This window comes from Tauraco erythrolophus, chromosome 5 (assembly GCF_009769465.1).
Source record: "Tauraco erythrolophus isolate bTauEry1 chromosome 5, bTauEry1.pri, whole genome shotgun sequence".
In the NCBI taxonomy this organism is placed as follows: domain Eukaryota; kingdom Metazoa; phylum Chordata; class Aves; order Musophagiformes; family Musophagidae; genus Tauraco; species Tauraco erythrolophus.
The window spans coordinates 48885243-48909136 of NC_141469.1; the positions used below are offsets into that span (position 1 = coordinate 48885243).

At 41.2% G+C, this 23894-nt stretch overlaps 1 protein-coding gene across 1 annotated transcript in view; it reads right to left on the bottom strand.

Annotated features, from left to right (window-relative positions):
* Window positions 1–11473: 11473 nt before the first annotated feature.
* KCTD8 (potassium channel tetramerization domain containing 8) overlaps window positions 11474–23894 on the bottom strand; it is a 107916-nt gene continuing 95495 nt past the window's right edge. The window contains 1 exon segment of the mRNA XM_086611994.1: window positions 11474–11934. Within this exon segment, the coding sequence (XP_086468120.1) occupies window positions 11474–11934 (461 nt within the window).

The window sequence follows — 23894 nt, forward strand, 5'->3', positions numbered from 1 at the left end:
CAGAAAAGCACAGCAGGTACAGAAAGGGTGATTCTGCAAGGAGATAAATACACCTTTTCTACCATTCAGTTTTGCACTTGGATAATATAAGTGGACTTGCAAATGTTAAGCATTGCAGCACTTAAGGGCAGTGATGGGCCAGCCAATTGTTTCAGACAAGTGCCTTCCACAGAGGCTGAGCAGCCCCTTTCCAAGGCTGCCTTTAAGAAACTCTGGGTGAAAGCCCTGGGCAGTCGGTGGGCAGAAAAGTGCCCTCCAGCCACCTACCCTAGATCTCCTGCCTGGTGGATGGGGGTTACTTGGAGAATTCAGCTGTGTGGCGTTAAGCTGGATAGACCCTACCCTGAGTCTCTGGCAAGGTCCGGGTCACCATTCTTTGAGGCAGTTGCACTTGCAAAACTGTTAAATGTTAATTTTTAAATTGTTTAAACAGTCTTTCTGAGGAACATGATGATCTTCCAGCTATCAGTCTTCAACGAGGTAAGATCTCATGGCTGCCAAGCTGCATCTGAGTATTGCTCTGCACTGCTAGGACTTGAATAGATGGAAAACTTAAGGACACAATATTAGGTAATTAGGAAGATTTGGGGCAGAAAAGTGTAGCCTAGACACAACTTGATTTAAGTTACAAGGAGTTTCATTAATTTGAAAACAAAAGAGTATGAAGAGATTGTGATCTTACCCCACACTGTAATAAACAGAACCATTCTAAGGAATACTAACAGAAACTACAGAGAACCGCCAATCTCTTTGCATTTATGTAACGTTTGTTTCAACGGTCCCAGTTCCTGTTGTGTCATTTTCAATTGTCTTGGGGCAGGAGACAAGTCTTTATGCTTAACTGTAAAGCACTAACCATGCATCTCATGCAAAATAAATAAGAATCATGATAGGCATTCCGGGGTATTAAGTAAATCAGCACACACCTACTGCATCAATAATCATTCTTACTGAATATCCTTGGGTGACTGAGGCACCAGCAGGGAAGTGGAAAAAGAAACATGGCTTCAGAACTGGGAGAAGCAGCAATCATGTAAGCATGTGTACAGCTTAAAAGCCTGGCATTTTACCAGCTGAAAATAATCCTTTAATAGTTACAGTAAAAACAAGATATGATAATTCTGGACACGGGTCCTGCATAATATTGCAGTTTTGCCGAGATTTTCTGAAGTCAAGATCATGATGGGATGGGACATACATCCAAGAACATAATTCCTAGGAGTAGTATATTGCACTTGCACTGTTGTTAAGGCATGACCTATGAAATTACTTCTGTGTTTTCTAAGGTGGGGTATTGGTGGTGTTTGGGGGATGAGGGCTGTGATGGCTGCTACAAAGTCAAGCAGGATCTCAGCTCCCATAGAAGCTACTCAGTAAGCTGGGAGCCCCAGCCCAGGGGATGTCCATCAGCAGACAATCAAGATAATCATGTGAGGAGGATGAATTTAAAGCACCTAAAGATCTCACTTCTCCCCAGGTACTCAGAGACTGGAGAAAAACACTCAAATCGCTTTCAAAGCCATGGAGAAGCTTTTTGTTTTGTTCTTGATTTTTTTTTTCCCTGCTCTCTTCCCCACCATGACAGCCTCACTGTGTGTAGGACACAGAAGCCTTCTGTAGATTTTCAGAAACACTGATGTACAGCTGATTTATTGGAAGCTTGTGTGCATAAGAGTTCTTTCCATTTCTGTACCGCACAGAGCAGCACCATTTCTTGCCTCCTGCTGAGATGCCTATCACAGGCTGGGTCAGGCAATTGCTGTTTATCACAGCATGAGAATGAGGCAGGCTCACAAGGAGTATTAAAACACAGCCCTTGTCAGACAAACTTGATTATTCCTTTCAGTAAGCACTACAGAATTAGTGGATGAAAGGTATAGGACAGTATAATAATTCCTGATTTCAATTTCAAGAAACCTTACTTGTAAAATTAATTCAAATTGACTGTCAGTGGAAGTGGGAAGCTGCAGTTAAAGATGATTGACAGGTCCTATGGAGATGAGGAGAAGGCCATAGGGATCACTGCAGAGATAACACGAGTTTTTCAGAGACAGAAAAAAAGTTACATGCCCAAGTTTGAGCAAATGCCACACAGAATTGGGGATCTCTCACCTGTGTGGCTTTGAAAATCTCTCTCATATGTTTTATTTGCCATCTTCTCTAAGACAAAGTAAGAGGGATGTTCATGAAATTCAGTTTAAAAGAAAAATAAAAGAAAGACTCATGAGTAATTAGAAACATAGAGAAAGGTAAGATGTGACTGAACTTCTGAAGAAAGTGATCTGGTTAGAAATAATTTAAATTCTGTGCTGTGTATTTCCAGAGGGCTGAAGTAACCAGGAGAAGGAGATGTTACAAATAAAAAAAAAAAAAGAAGAAGGAGAAAGTCAAGAAAAGTGACATAACTTTGCAATATAAGGAGGCAGTAAAAAAGAGCATTCAATAATGAATTCTATATATGGAAACATCCCATCACAGTGCAGGAAGCAAATAACCTTTTTTTCTACCTCTGTCTTTCTATTACTGACCAAAACTAAAACATGTGCATTTGTGGGTATCCCTTTCCCAAAAGAGTATTGAAAAGTTCGAAGAAGTTCAAGGAGAGTAACAAGACATGTTTGAAAAGACAGACCTGCACTTGCCAGGCAAGTTCCAGGTAATTATTCACATAAATTTAGTGACTGTAGTCACAAAAATAGAAGCCAGGCCCGCTTTCTCTTCAGGGACCAAGAGGACTCTGCTTAATTTTTCAACAAGGACATTCAGGACTAGCGTCATAAAAGCTGTGAAACAGCAGGCTTAGTTCTGCAAGATGATGAAACCAAACTTTCCCTTGGGGAAGAGTACTCAAGGGCTTCCCGTCCCTCCCTGTTTGGAGAGAGAAGCACCACATGCCATGTCCTGGAGGGGCTGGAGCTTCTGATCCTTTGGGATGCCTCCAAATCCACAGTGGCATGGAGAACTATTTTTAACCCTGTCTTCTTTAAGCTCATTTCTCAACTGCGTGGCAGGTGTTCAATCACTCAGCAGTCATCTGACTGAGACATGCAATTTAAATCAAGGATAGATTCATAGATTCATAGATTCATAGATTTCTAGGTTGGAAAAGACCTTAGAGATCATCGAGTCCAACCATCCCTAATCCCCATTAAACCATATCCTCAAGTAGCTCATCCACCTTATTCTTAAACACATCCAGGGATGGGGACTCAACCACTTCCCTGGGCAGCCTATTCCAGTGGCTGACAACCCTTTCAGAGAAGAAATACTTCCTAACATCCAACCTGAATCTCCCCTGACTAAGCTTATGCCCATTTCCTCTTGTTCTATCTCCCATCACTAATGTAAAGAGCCCTTCCCCTAACTCCCCACCATCTTTTCTCAAGTATTTATAGGCCGTAATCAGGTCTCCCCTCAGCCTCCTCTTCTCCAGGCTAAACAGCCCCAACTCCCTCAGCCGCTCCTCATAAGTTTTATTTTCCAGCCCCTTGACCAGTTTAGTTGCCCTTCTTTGGACTCGCTCCAGGAGCTCAATATCTCTCTTAAAGCGAGGGGCCCAAAACTGGACACAATATTCCAGGTGCGGCCTCACCAGTGCCGAGTACAGGGGCAGGATCACCTCCCTGCTCCTGCTGGTCACACTATTCTTGATACATGCCAGTATCCCATTGGCCTTTTTGGCCACCTGGGCACACTGCTGGCTCATATCAAGCCGGTAGTCAACCAACACCCCCAGGTCCTTTTCCGCCAGGCAGCTCTCCAGCCACTCCTCCCCAAGCCTATAGCGATGCTTGGGGTTTTTATACCCCAAGTGAAGGACTCTGCACTTGGCCTTATTAAAGCTCATGCCATTGGCCTCAGCCCAACAATCCAGTCTGTTCAAATCCCTCTGAAGGGCCTCCCTACCCTCAAGCAGATCGACACAGCCTCCCAGCTTGGTGTCGTCCGCAAATTTACTGAGGGTACATTCAATCCCCTCATCCAGGTCATTGATAAAGATGTTAAACAGAACTGGACCCAGCACTGAGCCCTGGGGAACCCCACTGGTGACCGGCCTCCAGCCGGATTTAGCCCCATTTACCACCACTCTTTGGGCCCGGCCATCCAGCCAGTTTTTAACCCAAAGGAGGGTGTGCCTATCCAGGCCAGCAGTTACCAGTTTCTCCACCAGAACACTATGAGAAACTGTATCAAAGGCTTTACTGAGGTCCAGGAAAACTACATCCACAGCCCTTCCCTCGTCAACCAGGCGGGTCACCCTGTCATAGAAGGTGATCAGGTTTGATTGGCAAGACCTGCCTTTCATAAACCCATGTTGACTGGGCCTGATCACCCGGTTAACCTGTATGTGCTCATTAATAGCACTCAAGATAACCTGTTCCATGACTTTGCCCGTCACCGAGGTCAGACTGACAGGCCTGTAGTTCCCCGGATCCTCCTTCCGCCCTTTTTTGTAAATGGGGGTAACATCCGCCAGCCTCCAGTCCAGCGGAACTTCCCCAGTGAGCCAAGACTGCCCAAAGATAATGGACAGGGGTTTGGCAATGACATCCGCCAGCTCTCTCAGGACTCTCGGGTGGATACCATCAGGCCCCATAGACTTGTGGGCATCCAGCCGAAGGAGCAGATCCTTGACCCGTTCCTCTTGGATCACAGGAGCTTCGATCTGCTCTCCCTCCCTGCACTCAGACACCGAAGGCCAGCTCACCTGGGAACTGCTGACCTTATTATTAAAGACTGAGGCAAAGAAGGCATTAAGGACCTCAGCCTTGTCTTCATCCCTAGTGACTAACGTACCCCCTGAGTCCAGTAGGGGCTGGAGGTGATCTTTAGCCCTCCTTTTGTTATTAATATATTTATAGAAAGACTTTTTGTTGTCCCTTACGGAGCAGGCTAGTCTAAGTTCCAATTGGGCTTTTGCCTCCCTGATTATCTCCCTACATGCCCTAACTTCCTCCCTGTACAAATCAGAACAATTCAGGGCCAAAGTGTCAGTGACTGCTTTGTGTTGCATTGAATCTAACACTACCCTCGATGGAAATATTACACCACACAAAACACACAATTCACCTAAATAGGAAGAGAAACAGAAAAAAAGCTTTTTAGGGTCATAGATTGGTCGTTTCCACACTTCATTCTAGTCCAAACTAGCAATCTAGTAGGGATGAGAAATACTACATCAGGTGTTGCCTGCTGTCAAAATTTATATTTGATATATTTATGAAGAAAACACTCTTTCAGAAATTTATCATGAGGAATCTAAGCTTTGGGCACATTATGAATTGATCAATATTAAATTAATGAATTGCATGGGTGTTAAGCAGATAGTAGATAAAGTGATAGTATTTCAGCATTAAATGTTGTTTCATAATCTGGAAAGATTATTTATTGCCTATTTGTGATCTCCCTTCCTTTTATGTTAATTTAATTTACTTCTTGTTACCAGTACTCATCTGTTCTTAGGTGACTTCTTGCTAAAAATTACACTGCATTGTAATTGAAACTCTTCACATGCTCTGTACTAGAACTTCATCTAATATGCGTATGAAAGGTTAAATGATCTAGGATCTCAAAACTAATACTACCAAGTACTTCTACATTCCCTTTTTCTGTATATAAAGGGGCATAAAGTAACATTATGAAGAAATACAGGAATTTTAAAAGGCAAGGCAACACAGAGACACAGAAATTCCCACTATATTCATCAAGTCTACTACTGTTCTTCACAATCCCTTTTCCTTTCTTATTCTCTGAGGAGAAGAGATGGCCCAGCAGGAAGAGGAAGAGCTCTTAGGAGAGGAGAAAATTCCCAAACATTTATTCTCTTATATTCACCGTTAACTGCACTCTCTCCATTTGTGCTTTTCCCCAACGTGTCTTACACAACCTAATGCCCACAGCTGAGGACTGCCGGGGTGCCAGGCTCCAAACAGATGGGAGCACAGTCAGTGCTGAGTTTCTCTTCTGGGCATCATTTGTACTCTGTTTTCTCATCACCGCATTTCACGCTGTCACAAGCCCACTTTTGAAGAAGGAACAATGTGCTACAGCAGCACAGATTTCCATCTTCTGCTGGGGATCCACATGTAAGGACATCAGCATTTGGTCCCACAGGATAGCTGTTTTCCGTGCAAATGGTGATGACCCAGCAGAACAAAATGATGGTCCCAGTTCAGATACGGTGATGCAGGGTGTACCTCTGTGAAGGCAGGTACCCACTACAGCAGCCTGCTACAAGTAGTATATTTCCATGAACAGATGTACTGTATGGGTAGTAGCTCTTACAGCTTTTACCTGCAACCAGCCTACTGCAACCCAGCGTGACCGTATCTGACCTGGGATGACCGGTTTAGCTGCAGTACCAACACACAGCAGGTGTGGATGGCAAACTGGATGTTGACAGCATCAGCGGCTCATTTGTTAGTCAATAATGTATTCATGGCTTGCTTCATTGAATAGCTGGAGAGTGCTAAAGGTATTTGATGCCTGACAGTCTGGAAGAGAGCACGAGCTGTAGGGTGACGTGACTTTGCCTTCCAGCTTGTGCGTTATTGCTCCTTGCCAGCAGTGCTGAAGGTTTTTCAAACCAATAGCATTCCCAGTGTGCCCAGCTTCCCCATCACTGTCCAGTGTGGAAACTGCGGGAGTCCCTTCTGAATTTGGGTATGTGATGTCAAGTAAGGAATGGACAAGCTCTTGAAGAAAAGTGATTATAGGAATGTCCATTCATACATACAATTTAGCATATTTTAATTTGTTCAAAGAGAATCAAAGTGAATTCTAAAATTCTATTTCAGAATTAATTTCAATTATTCTAAGACTCGTAAATTTTTTTAGTGGAAAGGCTCAGAAATAGGCCTTCAGCAGCAGACTAGTTAGTCCATTGTGTAATTCTGATCTTTGTTCACACATTTTAAAGGTGTAAACATCATTGCATGGTAAAACTGTATCCCTATTCTCCATCTGTTCAGTTAAAACAATAAAGTACATAAAAATTGGTGCACATAACATCCATTACAAGGTCTTAAAATGAATTTTTATAGTGAATAAACACGTGCAATGATAGCAGTATTTTTGCAGCAGATTCTGATATGTTACTCTTGTGAAATATCAGCTTAATTGGGAGACTACTTGTGAAGGAAGATTTGTTTTATTTTTATCAGCTCCAAATGTTTAAATATAATCTAAAATATAGCATTCTATATTACTGAACGTGTTAAAAATCAAGAATAAAACTCAGCTGAAAAACAAAAAGGCATATGTATTCCATATTGAATTCCCAATATGACCATAATTTAAGGGATTGTGTTGATTTAGAAAAAAGTTCTGAAAATATTTAATTTTTTATAACAATTACTTTCCTTCCAGAAATAGGCTTAATTTACATGTTATATTAAGTTTTATTTTCTTTTTTAAATTTTTAAATATATTTTATCAAAGCAATTATCAATTATGATTTATAATAGCAACTGCTGTCTAAAAACTACTTAGTCTTTAATGATACTAAACTATGTCGTAATTATAACTGTAAAACATAACCCTATAAAACTTTAAATTAATATAAAAATTGTAATTGAAATATTGAAAGAAAAATACAAACTTTATTATTTACATTCCTTTCTTAATTAAAGATTGACAAATATCAATACTTTGATTTTTCTTTCCAGAAAAATGTTATGTCTTAAAATCATAAACTTCACATGGAGTGGAATTTTAATGTACTGACCACCACTACTGAACTCCAATAAAAGGCACAGATTTCCATGGTAGACTACTACTGTGTGTAACAAACTGAATAGCTGGAAAGAGGAGAAAAAGATGACTGAAACGGAAAAAGAAAAAGCAGCTATCATAGAAAAGAAAGAAAAACAGAAGACAAAGGGAAGCAATCAAATCCCCCATGTGCTTCCAATACACGATTCTCTTGTAACACCTGGGAATTTTCTGCCAACTTTAGCCATCTAACCGCCCACAAGCTCCTCTGTTCCACCAAATGTCCCAGCTTGCTTTTTTCCTAATCACAGGCTGGATTCTGAAAACTGCAGATTAATAACCATATAGATAGGGTTGGAGCTGTACCTGGGTGAACTGGATGAAAAGTGTGATGCGAATTAGAGAACATGACCGAAGGATTCACAGGAGCTGTTGTTTTCTCCCTTTCTCTCTCTCTGACTACAACACATCCCAATTTTTCACTCTGAAAGAAGGAGGACAGTCTACACTGTGCAATTCCAAAACCAAAGCACTTCATCTTAAGACACTGGTGTGGTTGCTAAGTAACAGCACTGTAGTTTATCTGCCACATAACTCACATGCTTCATGAACACACGGAAAGTAGTTAAGGTTATCATAAATCTTACACTGCCCATGTATTAAGATATGGATTAAGATTACATTCTGTTATGCTCAGGAATGAATTAGAAATGCTCTGAGAAATTTTAGGTAGTATGTTAAAAGAGAAAGAAAAAGCTCATAAAAACATCTATATATGGACAAATTAAAATGTCTGGACAGGTCAAACACCTAAGCATATCACAAGCAGGTACTGCCTGGAGTACTAACAATAAGGCAAAACAAATCTCCAAACTCAATGGCAACGTTTAATGGGAAGGTACAAGATGCTGTCTGAACCTAAAAAGTATCATCCCAGATGGAAACTTAACCTCAACAAAGGTAACAGAAAACAGCATGAGGTGTGAGAAGTGCAATGAAGACAGATTCAAAACGCTAGAAGAAAACTCAGTGTGAAATTTTCAAAAGCTCTCAATAGTAGTCTAACTTTACACTGAAAAACAGAATTGTATCCACTAGAGATTAATACGTCATGGTTAAATAGTTGGAAATTCCATCAGATAAAGACTAGGAAGCCAAAGATGAAAAAAGAGAGAGAAAGCAAATGCTAAACGTGTCTAAGAAGTAAGAAACTTTCAGAAGAAGAAATGGCTCTTTTGGATACCAGAGAAAGAAGCAAGCAAGGAACATAAGGGTAGAGCTGAGAAGCGAAATGATTTCACATTGGACTGTATCAGTTCAGACTAGGCTTATCCCATATGTACTCTTTCAAGTTATAAAAATGTTGTCAAAAGATGAAATGTTGGAGCCAATTGATTAACTGAGTAGGAAAGTAACTAGCTCTAGATCACTTAAAAAAAAAATGAAGTCACTGAGCTACTATCAAAAGCATGCAGTCTTTTCTTGAAGTGGTCTATTAGAAGACTGAAAAGTAATACAGGCGTTAGGAATAACCCTGGAAATTACAACACAAGAAGTCTTCAAGAAGCTCAACATGAGCCGGCAGTGCGTTCATGCGGCCCAGAAGGCCAACCGCATCCTGGGATGTATCAAGAGAAGTGTGGTCAGCAGGTCAAGAGAGGTGATTCTCTCCCTTTACTCTGCTCTTGTGAAACCCCACCTCGAATACTGCGTCCAGTTCTGGTGTCCCACCATAAGAGAGACATAGATCTGTTGGAACGTGTTCAGAGGAGGGCCACAAAGATGATCCAGGGGCTGGAGCACCTCTGCTATGAGGACAGGTTGCGGGAGCTGGGATTGTTCAGCCTTGAAAAGAGAAGACTTCGGGGGGACCTAATAGCTGCCTTCCAATACCTGAAGAAAACCTAGAGGAAGGCTGGGGAGGAACTTTTCACAAGAGTGTGCACTGATAGGAAAAGGGGAAATGGGTTTAAGTTGAAGGAGAACAGATTTAGATTAGATCTTAGGAAGAAATTCTTCAGTACGAGGGTGGTAAGACTTTGGAATAAATTGCCCAGAGAAGTTGTGGATGCCCCCTCCCTGGAGGTGTTCAAGGCCAGGTTGGACGGAGCCTGGAGTAGCCTGGTCTAGTTGAGAGGCGTCCCTGCCCATGACAGGGAGGTTGGATTAGATGATCTCTGAGGTCCCTTCCAGCCTATGCCATTCTATGATTGTATGATTCTATGATTCTTTACTTTTGCTAAACAGTTAAAATTACCATCGGATGTAAAACATCTCTTCTGACACAATTGTATAGTTCCTGCTATAGAATACATGTGGGAACGAATCCTTCTAAATCTGTATGTGTATGTTTATGTTTGTGCAGACAGTAATAATGTCAAGTCTGTAAGAACTCAGCGGCTTTCCTGCAAATTCCAGCGGTCCTTACCCATTCCAGCTATGGCTCTCTGAACCACAGTTGTCTTCTTGGCGGTGCTGTAATGAGAAAGGTATTGATTTTCCTGTATCTGGGCTGAGAAAATAGGTTTGTCATATAGAGTTGACTATTCATAGAAAACTTTTCATCTGTAAACGTAGCACGCTCTGCTGTGATATTTTAAATCTTCTATTTCTAAGATGACTTTTGTGAACTTGTCAAATTGGAACTGCTTTCAGCTCTGTTAGTAAAACCACTCAGTTTTTTAGTTCATTCCCTGCTGCTTCTTAGCGTAACTCTCTTCCTCTTGGAGAGTCTGTGTGGCGGTTCCAATTAAATGGCACCACCTTAAGTATTTTTCACTCACTCTTGAAATACGTTTTTTATTTTGTTTGTTTTTTCAGCAGAGTAGTTACGAAAACATTAAACAAAAAGTAAGAATTTTCTTGATTCTATTTTTAAACAAGAAAGGAGATAACCATAGCCAAGGAAATCTACCAGATGGTTCTTTTAATAAATACATTAAAGTTTTTTTCTTTATTTTTCTTCAATTTTAGCGACTAACATAACAGAAACTTTCAGACCACCAAACTAGTTTTCACAATCTGCCATAAGTTCGCATTTCACAGAAATAATCCTGACAAGCACTAATAGATGAACGTTTTTGGTGCAATAATAAAACAGTATAAGGCATATTTACACCATCCTTACATACAGAACACTGTACACACAAAAAAATCACAGATCCAGAACAAAGTATATCCAATCCCTTAGACGTTTTACATTTATAGGCTTGGTATCAAACAAATAATTCTCCAAGCAACAGACAACCTCTTGTTCTTGTGTGATTTATTTGTAACATTGTGCTCATGCAAAATAGGTATTTGCTTTATTGCATTAACATTGAAAGAACGTTGGGAATTAGTTCTGAAACCAGTTAAATCAAATTTTAAACCCTGTTTCTCTTCATCCATAGCAAGTCTGAGTCATTTTTACTGGTGACATAAAATGAGGCGTTAACTGATGATTGAGATTTTTATTCCATAAGTTCCAAAACGATAATGAAGCTCAACTGACTACAGTTCGAAAACCATCTTTCTTGACCATGCACTTCTTTCTTTGCTATTATGTAGATGAGACGTCTTTTGTATTTGTTAAGTTTCTATCTTTTTATATATATTTTTAAAGAAACCATGTACTATCCAGCATCCACTGTTCACAGAAAGAAATAAGCAGCAGGAATATCTCTGGTGGCAGAGTTGGCCAGAAGGAGAACAACAGTAAGTTGGTGGCAACTTAATAAACATCAAACGCCCCAGAGATACGTCATGAAGGAGTTGATTACTATAACCCATATTTCTGTAAGAGTTCAGACTGCCAGGGACGTTTGCGCTCTGGAAAGTAATCTGGAATGTGGATTTTTTTAAAATCTTGGATACATTTTCTCATTTCTTCCTCAACACTCAGCTTCTCACATACCTTCTTTTTGGAAAGGTTTGTTTCTCTGGACTTGCTAATGAGAGTTTGAAAGAGTTCACTGTTCCTGCGTTTGTCTGGTGGTGGCATCCACTGCACCGGGGCCTTCTTAGATGGACGATCCAAAGTCAGAGTATTTGGCTGGTGGGCTGTGGATGGCTGAGTGCTGGTGGCGTTTTCTTGAGGGGTGCTCGCTTCCGAGTGGCTGTCACAGCTCGAGGTGGACAACTCGTTACAGGAAGTCCCACTTTCACTGCCTTTGTCCAAGACTTTGTCGTGCTTCCTTTCTTCGTGGTCTTGTTTGGGGGAAACGTTTCGCTGGGGGGGTCCTGATACAAAGCAGGAAAGAAAAAGTATTAAACAAGCACTGTTTTACATAGAAAACTGATCTAGAAAAATGTGACTTAGAGTCTTGGCTGGTATAAGTTGGTGGTGTTTCCTTTCAGCTGAAAGAACTATTCCAGACTGGTACACAGTTTGAAGGTCTGGTCCTACATGTGTGTTCAATTGTCAAAATTCTCACTTCTCAAAATGTTCACGGCAAGAATAACTTCACTGCCTGCCTAAGAATCCAGGTAATAAAACGTGCATACTGCTTACAGATTATCTATCTGCACTGGAAATCCCTGCAGGCAAGTTTAAATGATCTAGTTTGCCATTACACCCCAAAAAGTTTATTATGAGAAATCAGATTTTGTAGTACCAGGAAAATACTACTATACAATTTGCAAACTCTTTCCTTTGCTTAAAAAAAAATATTCCGAGGGCTTTGATTTTTTTTTTTGAAGCTCTTAACTCACCTTCCCAGAACAGTCTACTGATATTATGCTCTGCAGATGTCAGCTCTACAGAAGCCCTGGACAGAAAAAGGAGTATTAATCCTAGAATAACAGAGTGATCGCTCACTACTGACAGAGTCTTTAGGCTTTTTTTTTTTTTATCCCATAGTGATTTCACTGCACTTCTTAGCGTCAGTTATTATCCCAGACTTGCCTCGGTGCAAGCTCAGAATTCAGTTGTAGACTTCTTACTACACAAGCTGGCAGGGAAAAAGAGGATATAAAGTTATCAGTAGAGAGGCACTCTGCAAAGCAGGGAGAGCGGTCTGATGGCCTATCAGCAGGCACCGCTCAGCGCTTTGCACGCCGGAAAACCAGATCCGGGCTGTTATTCTCTCCAGATATCACTTTTGCTTTGAAGTCTTAAGTGGAATCGGAATGTGAAAATGAGGTGGTAACTGCTAAATCAGTACAAGTGTTTTCATTTCTGAAGTCTTACGTCAAAACAGCTGTGAAGCGAAATGATGCTATGCTGACATCACATAAACGTCACAATCTTAACTTAGAATGCTACCTAAAGCTCACCAGAAATATCTACAGAGTTCAACAGATGTTGGATCAGACAAAAGGGAAAATTTTAAAAGATGTTTAAATACCTAAAGGGAAACGAAATGTGGAAATTCAGTGGCAGTTGTGTGTCTGCTATGAATTCTGAAAGAGTCCAAACACTTTAGATATCTAAATATCTTATAAAAATTAGATTATCTTTACAGTTTACCCACATACCCACATACCACCAGCACCAACTGCCTTTGCCAGTACCAAAACTCAGGGTATGACAGCTCAATCTTGAATTACTGGGACGGAGTTGCAAGGAGATTTTTGAGTCACTTAGTATTCTGTTTTTCAGAATTACAAATTAAAAACATACTTAAAATTATAAAGAATACAGGAGCAATATGAACACTCTAGTGTCTTTTTGCCAGTGCAGTTCTATGATTCAAAGGAATCTTAAGATGACTGCAATATTTTATATGAGACACAGGGGAAAACAAAACAAAACAAAACACAAAGCAAATAAATAATACTCTAACAACAGCATCACTCAACAACCTGCTTTTCTTTTGGTTTAGCCAGCATTCCAAGATGAAGTGCCACATTTGTGTAGTCATCCTAAAGAAATCCATGAATAATCAAGATCCAAAGAGGAGCAACAACAATCCATCAGGGCTTGTTTTTACATTATTCAGAGTGAAAAACACAAGTGATTTTCTACTTCATTATATTCAACCTGGATATTTAGTACACGGATGAAGAGATTTGCCTCTTCTTTCTCTTCCAGAATATGCTAAATGTAGAGTCAGTTGGTATTATGGAATTACTCTAGCATTGCAGCATGTGATTATAAAAGTGAGTGGTTAATCAGATAGTGATTTCAGTATTGTTACTCTGATTTTCAATAACATAATTAACATCAATATCTAATCTACTTTACAATTTTAGCTTCTTCAAATGTAGCAACACACTCTGTGACTCAGAAACTAAAGTTTTCTGTTAGCAACACCCTGTAGTCTTCAACGCTGTCTTTCCTGGTGTTTTTTGCTCTAACTTCATAAATCAAGACATTATTTCCAGTTGGTCTATTTATACTTACTTCTTTATTGGTACTTCTTGTTTCCCAAGGGCTCAAACCTGCAATGTACTAAGGATCTGCTTCAAAAAAGCACTGAAATATACCTTCAAGAATATAAAAAACTCCACTTCCTGCTACAAGATTATTCAGGAGTCTGACAATAGGCAAGTATTTAAATGCTTTTGGATCAGAGCCCCAAGGTTCAGTACCTTACAGCGCTGAGCTCTGCATGCTTCACTGAACCACCTAAATTCACAATGGCTTTAATCCAAACACAGGTTTCTCCCACACCTCTCCTTTTAAAAATTAACAAATCCTCCCTCACAAAGAATTTTTATATGCTCCTGCACTTCTTTCTCAATTATGTGTTATTAACAGAAGCAACAGTTCTGCTAAAGGATAGGTTTTTCCCACAGTATTTTCCACTTGCTGAAACTCAAAAGAATTTACAAATACTTAGTATCCTCGAAAAATGTTTGGTTTTTTTTTTACATCAGGGCTTATCAGATAAATTTAGCTACATCTCTAATAAAAGAAAACACGTCTCATTGCCCTCTATGCTGGTACACTCATTTGTGGCTGGGATTGTGTGATGGGATGCTGTCTTCACTGTACCTTCTCAGCCCTTTCAGAATAACACCAAAGACTTTCAAATAGCTCAGTCTACCTGAAACTACCCATTTTCCAGGAGTGCAGAACAGTTCTTAAAAACTCTGAGAAAGTATATTTACTCTACTATGTACATAACTCTAAAAAACTTAATTGACTTACAATCTGTCCCTCCTGCTCTTGCCCTTTCTAAGATCTCCCACCTGCTGCTGGTTCTCCAACTTCTCCTCCAGGCAGTTCCAGTAGACACTGAACTTCCCACTTCTTTTTCCTTTATTGCTCTTAAGTAGCTTCCTTTCTCTTGAAAAGTTACAAAGTGAGCTTGCCTTTACCTGGACTTACTCACTATCTCTACTACAGCAGCTATGAGACTCCTAAGTCTTGTAGACTCGAGAAAACATCTCAGACCCATTTCTCTGAATTGGAAGGCATATTACATTTCTTTCACTGTATTTATTTCTCATTTATATTGCTCTCTGCATACATTTTAGCCAACATATCCTGGTGGAACTGGCTGATAAAATAATCACTTTCAAGCAAATACTACAAAATATTCATGGAAACTAACTAGAAACCTAATTATCTGCAGTGAAAATCTGCTTCTGCCAGTTACAATAATCAAAACAGGAGCTGAAAGTTGTTCTCTCTGGCTTCCCTGTCAAACAATGACTGGACAACAGAGCCCCAGTCAGGAACAGAATATGACAAATACAACAGCAAACCATCCATTGGCCAATAACTATTGGCTGAAAATTGTAATCAAGTACTTCTGGAAGTCAAGTAAAGCTTAGGTCTAAATTGCGTGTGGATATTCATAAGCTGCAATCTGAATAACTACTGGAAGAGCTAGTGGGTCTCATTGATGGGGCTTTAAACTAGACTTGAAGGGGGAGGGGGATAATATCAGGCTTGCCTGTGACAAACTGAGAGCACCTGAAGAGAAGCAGAAAGGAATTCCAGCCACTCCAGCCAGTAAGTCAGCTTCATTGGGGGCCAACTTAAATGCCTCTCTGCAAATGCACGTAGCATGGGGAATAAACAAGAGGAGTCAGAGATGTGTGCGCCTGCAGGGCTATGATCTTACTGGCATCATGGAGACACGGTGGGATGAATCCTATGACTGGAGTGTTCTAATAGAAGGATACAGGCTCTTTAGGTAGGACAGGCAGGAGACATGAGGAGGAGATGTCATCATCTATGTAAAGGACCAGCTGGAGTACATGGAGCTCTGCCTGGGGATGGCTGAGTCACTGACTGAGAGCTTGTGGGTCAGGATTAAAGGGAGGGCAGGGATAGGTGACAGTTGGGGCTGTTCAGCCTGGAGAAGAGGAGGCTCCGGGGTGACCTTATAGCGGTCTTCCAGTACCTCAAGGGGGCCTACAAGAAAGATGGGGAGAGGCTGTTCAGGAGGGCCTGTTGTGATAGGACAAGGGGTAATGGTTTTAAAATAGAGGGAGGTAGATTCAGGTTGGATATTAGGAAAAAATTTTTTACCATGAGAGTGGTAGAACAATGGAACAGGTTGCCCAGAGAGGTGGTGGATGCTCCATCCCTGGAGACATTCAAGGCCAGGCTGGACGAGGCCCTGAGCAACCTGATCTAGTTGGAGATATCCCTGTTTGTTGCAGGGGGGTTGGACTAGATGACCTTTGAAGGTCCCTTCCAGCCCTAACCATTCTATGATTCTACGATTCTATGACATAGTAGTGGATACCTGCTACAGGCCACCTGAACAGGAAGACCAAGCGGATGAGGCCCTCTAAAGACAGATAGGACCAGCCTCATGTCCATGAGCTTTGGTCCTCATGGGGACTTCAACCACCCCAATAACTGTTGGAGGGACAACACAGAAGGGCATAAGCAATCCAGGAGGTTCCTGCAATGCATTGATGATGCAGAAAGGAGAGTGAACAGCAAGCTCACTACTCTGGATTTCAGGATAGCAGACTTTGGCCTCTTCAGGGATCTGCTTGGTAGGGTACCATGAGATAAAGCCCTGGAGGGAAGAGGGGCCTAAGAAAGCTCGCTAATATTCAAGGATCACTTCCTCCAAACTCAGGAGCGGTGCATCCCAACAAAGAGGAAGTAGGGTGGAAATGCCAGGAGGCCTGCATGGATGAACAAGGAGCTCCTGGACAAAATCAAGCACAAAATGGAAGCCTACAGACAGTAGAAGCAAGGGCAGGTAACCTAGGAGGAATACAGAGAAATTGTCTGAGCAGCCAGGGATAAGGTGAGGAAAGCTAAAGCCTTGACAGAATCAAATTTGACCAAGGACATCAAGGGCAACAAGAAAAGCATCTATAGGTACGCCGGTGATAAAAGAAGGACTAGGGAAAATGTGGGTCCTCTCTAGAATGAAACAGGAGATCTGGTTACCCGGGATATGGAGAAGGCTGAGGTACTCAATGACTTTTTTGCCTTACTCTTCACTGGCAAGTGCTCCAGCCACACTGCCCAAGTCACAGAAGGCAAAGGCAGGGAGTGGGAAAATGAAGAACCACGCACTGTAGGAGATCAGGTTTGAGACCATCTAAGGAACCTAGAGGTGCACAAGTCCATGGGACCTGATGAGATGTATCCATGGGTCCTGAGGGAACTGGCAGATGAAGTTGCTAAACCATTATCCATCATATTTGAGAAGTTGTGCCAGTCTGGTGAAGTTCCCACCAACTGGAAACAAGGAAACATAGCCCCCATCTTTACAAAGGGAAAAAAATAAGAAGACTCGGGGAACTACAGGCCAGTCAGTTTCACCTCTGTGCCTGGCAAGATCATGGAGCAGATCCTCCTGGCGACTATGCTAAGGAACGTATTAAAATAGGGAAAAAAAAACATGTTGGATTCACTAAGGTCATATCGTGCCTGACCAATTTGGTGGCCTTCTAGGACGGGGTTACAGTGTTAGTGGGTAAGAGAAGAGTGACTGACATCTACCTGGACGAGTGCAAAGCATTTGACACTGTCCTGCATGACATATTTGTCTCTAAACTGGAGAGATATGGATTTGATGGATGGACCACTCAGTGGACAAGGAATTGGCTGGATGGTTGCACTCAAAAGAGTTGTGGTCAATGGCTCGATGTCCAAGCGAAGACTACTGACGAGTGGTGTTCCTCAGGGGTCAGTCTTGGAGCCAGCGTTATTTAACATCTTTGTCAGTGATGTGGACAGTGGGATTAGAGTGCACCCTCAGCAAGTTTGCTGACGACACCAAGCTGTGTGGTGTGGTTGACAGACTGGAGGGACATCCAGAGGGATCTTGACAGACTGGAGAGGTGGGCCTGTGAGAACCTCATGAAGTTCAACAAGGCCAAGTGCAAGGTCTTGCACATGGGTCAGGGCAATCCCAAGCACAAATACAGACTGGGTGGAGAATGGACTGAGAGCAACTCTGAGGAAAATGACTTGGGAGTGCTGGTGGATGAGAAGCTCAACATGAGCTGGCAATGTGTGCTTGCAGCCCAGAAAGCCAACTGTATCCTGGGCTGCATCGAAAGAACCGTGGCCAGCAGGTCGAGGGTGGTGATTCTGCCCCTCTGCTCTTGTGAGACTCCACCTGCAGTACTGCATTCAGCTCCAGAGACCCTGACATAAGAAGGAACTGAAGCTGTGGGAACAAGTCCAGAGAAGGGCCACAAAGATGATCGAAGGGCTGGAGCACCTCTCCTATGAAGATAGGCTGAGAGAGTTGGGGTTGTTCAGATTGGAGAAAAGAAAGCTCTGCGGAGACTTTCTAACAGTCTTGCAGTACCTAAAGGAGTCCTACAAGAAAGCTGGAGAGGGACTTTTGACAAGGGCCTGTAGTGATAGGACAAGGGGTAATGGCTTTAAACTGAAAGAGGGGAGATTTAGATTGGATATAAGGAAGAAATTTTTCACTCTGAGGGTGGTGAGGCACTGGAACAGGTTGCTCAGAGAAGTTGTGGATGCCTCATCCTTAGAAGTGTTCAGGGCCAGGCTGGATGAGTCTTTGAGCAACCTGGCATAGTGGAGGGTGTCTCTGCTGATATCGGGGTGGTTGGAACTAGATGATCTTTGAGGCGTCTTCCAGTTAAGCAACCTGGCCATCCGTAAATCCATGGGTCCTGATGGGATGCACCCGCAGGTGCTGAGGGAGCTGGCGGATGTCATTGCCAGACCACTCACCATCATCTTTCCTAAATCGTGGGGAACGGGAGAGGTGCCTGAGGACTGGAGGAAAGCAAATGTCACTCCAGTCTTCAAAAAGGGCGAGAAGGAAGACCCAGGTAACTATAGACTGGTCAGCCTCACCTCCATCCCTGGAAAGATAATGAAACAACTTATCCTTGGTGCTGTCTCCAGGCATATCAAGGATAAGAGAGTCATTAGGGGCAGTCAACATGGCTTCACTAAGGGGAAGTCGTGCTTGACAAACCTGATAGCCTTTTATGAGGACATCACCCAGTGGGTGGATGATGGTAGAGCAGTGGATGTGGTCTATCGATTTCAGTAAAGCATTTGACACAGTCTCCCATGGCATCATAGAATGATAGAATCATAGAATGGCATAGGCTGGAAGGGACCTTAGAGATCATCTAATCCAACCTCCCTGTCATGGGCAGGGACGCCTCTCAACTAGACCAGGCTACTCAAGGCTCCGTCCCACCTGGCCTTGAACACCTCCAGGGAGGGAGCATCCACAACCTCTCTGGGCAATCTATTCCAAAGTCTCATCACCCTCGTACTGAAGAATTTCTTCCTAAGATCTAATCTAAATCTGTTCTCCTTCAACTTAAACCCACTTCCCCTTGTCCTATCAGTGGACATTCTTGTAAAAAGTTCCTCCCCAGCCTTCCTGTAGGTTCCCTTCAGGTATTGGAAGGCAGCTATTAGGTCCTCCCAGCTAAACTGAGGAAGTGTGGTCTGGATGATCGGGTAGTGAGGTGGATTGTGAACTGGCTGAAGGATAGAAGCCAGAGAGTAGTGATCAATGGGACAGAGTCCAGTTGGAGGCCTGTATCCAGCGGAGTCCCTCAAGGGTCGGTACTGGGACCAGTATTGTTCAACATATTCATCAATGACTTCGATGAGGGAATAGAGTGCATGGTCAGCACGTTTGCTGATGATACTAAACTGAGAGGAGTGGCTGACACACCTGAAGGCTGTGCTGCCATTCAGAGAGACCTGGACAGGCTGGAGAGTTGGGCGGGGAGAAATTTAATGAAATACAACAAGGGCAAGTGTAGAGTCTTGCATTTGTGTAAGAACAACTCCATGTACCAGTACAAGTTGGAGACTGAACTGTTGGGGAACAGCACAGGGGAAAGGGACCTGGGAGTCCTGGTAGACAGCAGGATGACCAGAAGCCAGCAATGTGCCCTTGTGGCCAAGAAGGCCAATGGCATCCTGGGGTGTATTAGAAGGGGTGTGGCTAGTAGGTCAAGAGAGGTTCTTCTCCCCCTCTACTCTGCCCTGGTGAGGCCGCATCTGGAATATTGTGTCCAGTTCTGGGCCCTTCAGTTCAAGAAGGACAAGGAACTGCTTGAGAGAGTCCAGTGCAGGGCCACAAAGATGATTAAGGGAGTGGAGCATCTCCCTTATGAGGAAATGCTGAGGGAGCTGGGTCTCTTTAGCTTGGAGGAGACTGAGGGGGGACCTCACTAATGTTTATAAATATGTAAATGGTGGCTGCCATGAGGATGGAGCCAGGCTCTTCTCAGTGGCATCCAGTGATAGGACAAGGGGAAATGGATATAAGCTGGAACATAGGAGGTTCTGCTTAAACATGAGGAAGAACTTCTTCCCAGTAAGGGTAACAGAACACTGGAACAGGCTGCCCAGAGAGGTTGTGGAGTCTACTTCTCTGGAGATGTTCAAAACACTCCTGGACGCGTTCTTGTGTGATCTGATCTAGGTTGTCCTGCTCAGGGAGGGGGATTGGGCTAGATGATCCTTTGAGGTCCCTTCCAAGCCCTAACATTCTGTGAGTCTGTAATCTATGAATCTATGATTGCTTTAGCTTTGCCTCCTGCAACAGAGAAAAAGACCCGAATGGAAACATTAAAAACATAAAATAATTATATTCTATTTATCTATATTTCAGGTTTTGTGTACACTTATTTTCTTAAACATTAATACAACAGACTTAAAATAAAGGAAATCACATTGAAATCCAATTAACCTGACTGCTCTGTAGGTCAAATGCCCAGTTTATTGTATGTGCAGTGGCAGATGCACGAATTAACTTCTTCCTCACTCAGCTACTTTATTCCTACAGTGTCTCAAAGATTATTTGTTTGTTTATAAATCAGTTTATTTCTACTGCAGAATGTAAAAGTTGTTAGGAACATATACACAGATTGCTGAGGTTAGCTATTTTAATAACAACAGTACTGACACGAAGAACACAAAATCTTACCTCTGGAGTAGAACAGTTATAGCTCAGTGTAAGGCATGTAGGTAAGAGTTGAAGCTGATATAAAAATAGGCATTTGGAAACCAAATATAATCAACATTTTAAATGTGTTCAATATGTAGTAGCTCAGTCAGGAAGAATGGAATCTGTCAAGGAGATCCTATCTTTTACTGTTGGTCCAGAAAATGTACATGAGAAATGTGAAATGATTTGATTTTTATCAATCTCCTTGCCAGCAATATAAAATTAAGCCTTTTCGTTGATTTAAATAAAAACTAAACCAACTAAAAAAACCCAACCAACCAAACCTAAAATCTTGAGTTTTTCTATGATGTAATTTCAGTGAAAACTAAGTTCTTTGGGGTGTTTTATTTTCATAATTTTCTGTTTCTTCAAATGTACTTTTTTTTAAAAAAAACAAACCAGTTCTACTAGATTTAGTCTATTGAATTAATCAAATAATCCAATTAAGGGTTCCTTTGAGCTGATATAACTATAAACAGTACTAACTCTTGCTTAAGCAAAAAAATTTAGCAAATACTTTATATTTATTGAGAATGCATCTGAAAAATATTGCAGCAAAATAGTTGATAAAATTATGATGTAAAAAAATTTCGTATTTTTACTGATTTAATCAAAGAAGAAAACAGGACGGCAACAGGGTTTTATACTGACTGATTATATTGGAAGGCTCAGCAACATAATAGCAAAGAGAACAAAAGTTATTTTTATTTGTATCTGTAAAAGAAATTATATCTTATCCAACAATACTATTTACAGCTTGATTAATAATTTTTGTGCTCTTGAGAATATTGGCAGTATGTGATTTGCACAAGATCATGCATGTGCTGCAATTTTTTTCAGATTGTTCTGCATAGGAAAAAATCCTTATTATTATAGACTACACAGGACCTTCGGTCTGGTACCTAGCTATGTTAAACCCCTGAATGAACTTTTCTTCTACCTACTATCTCGAAATTAATTTATATTCAGTGTGAATATAAGATGAATGCTATTGTGGTTTATGATTTAATCTTAAGACTTAAGTAAAATTAACTATAGTTAATAAATAATCATAGGAAAAATACTCATCAAATCTCACATTATGATGGACTTATCCATCTTACATATCTAGGGTTTTTATTATCTTTCACCAACATTCAAAGTATTACACTACACTGAACGCTTAGAGAGAAGTCACCTGTGAAGTCTGATGACAGGTTATGGCTACTGTGGGAACATTTTCATTATCAGACTTTTGAGTACTTAATATCACACTTCAATGCTAAATGATTATCTTTATGTCTAATTTCACTTTGATTTTATTTTTAGAAAAGATTATTTTTAAGAGGTATAAAAGGATAGCTCTAAAACCCTGACATTTTCTGTGGCATATTAATGAGATTTCCAGTTTTAGAAGAAAATTCTGTTCTTAGAGCCCAGCTCAACACATGAATTCCCTCCCTGAGACCAGCAAGAGATTCATCTTGCCTCTTACCACTAGAGATGTAGGTTAAAACTAGTTTTATGGCAGGCAAGTTTACAAGGGACTTTCCTAACCACTGCACTCTGCCCTCTTTAATGCACTACAAAATCAAGCTAAATTCACTGCTTGGATTTAGCAGTGAGAGCTTACGTGGCTTTTTTAACCCCATACAGTTTATCAAGGAAACTTTTCTACTGATTTTAGGTATTGTAATTTACATCTAACTTAGTCCTGTTGCGGGTGGGTGGGAGGAGAGGGAAGGCTATGCCCTATTTCTATTTTAAGGCTAATATGCAGACCTACACAGGAATTAAATGGCACACAGTCCTTAGCTACCCCTCTGCTTATGGATGAATTTTATCCATTATGAACATCCTAAGCAAACAATACTAATAACTAAGTATATAATGTGAGAAATACTTAAGTGCTCTTGACAAGCTCTGCTCTTGACAGCTTGCACTTATGGGAAAAATTGAAGAGTTACAGTGTAGAGATTTCAGTGGAACGAAACTTTGTGTGGGAGTCTTTATGCTGTGTGGTTTCGCATCATTTCAGGTAAAAAAAAAAATACATATATTCAGTTTTCAGTTTGGATCTCACTGGTATAATATTGCAAACCACTTTTTGGATTAAAGGCTTGATCCAAAGAACACTTAGTGTACAAGAGCGCAGTATTTTTCAGAAAGGAGGATTGAAACTCAGCATTTCCTATTTTCTTCTTCCTTTCTGATGAGTAATAAATTGCTATAGATGTTCTCACACTTTCATGTTCTTTGACCCAACTGAGTCTTGGCTTTAGTCAATGCAAAGTAGAATAGCTTCAATCAGATGAAGAGAATGATCCCTTCACTTTCAATTACTTCAGGGTAAAATACTCATTTGGAAGAAGTGAGTTAACTTCTCTCTGGCGCAAGAGAGAATTAGTATCTGGGAGGCTTTGATTTATTAATGTGCTAAGCCCTGAACTCTTGGGTAAAAGGGCAGTACTGTTGACATATCAACTTCAGTACTTCGAGTAGAATCTGAATTTTATGTGACCTAAGAAAGCCAAGCAAGTTAGCATGCAGATGAGTGCCACAAAGAGGTCTCGCAAATCTCAGCAGAGCTTTCCTAACATGAAGAATAGCACTTAGGTTACTTATAATTTTATCAAAACAATTTTGTAAATATGCCCTGAGCTCTGGCAAAACTTCAAATTCATACCTGCAGGGCACATAAATTGGTTTGACTTCACTAACGATTGTGAGCTGTGAGTCTAGGTCTAAAACTGCGTTCATTTAAAAAAAAGTTTTAGACTTAAATGTTGACCCCATTCAAATCAAAGACAACACACTCTGTGACCTTAAGTTACAAAAAATTAATTCAAAAATAAAGCCTGTTCATTCTAGTGTGAATGTAAAAAA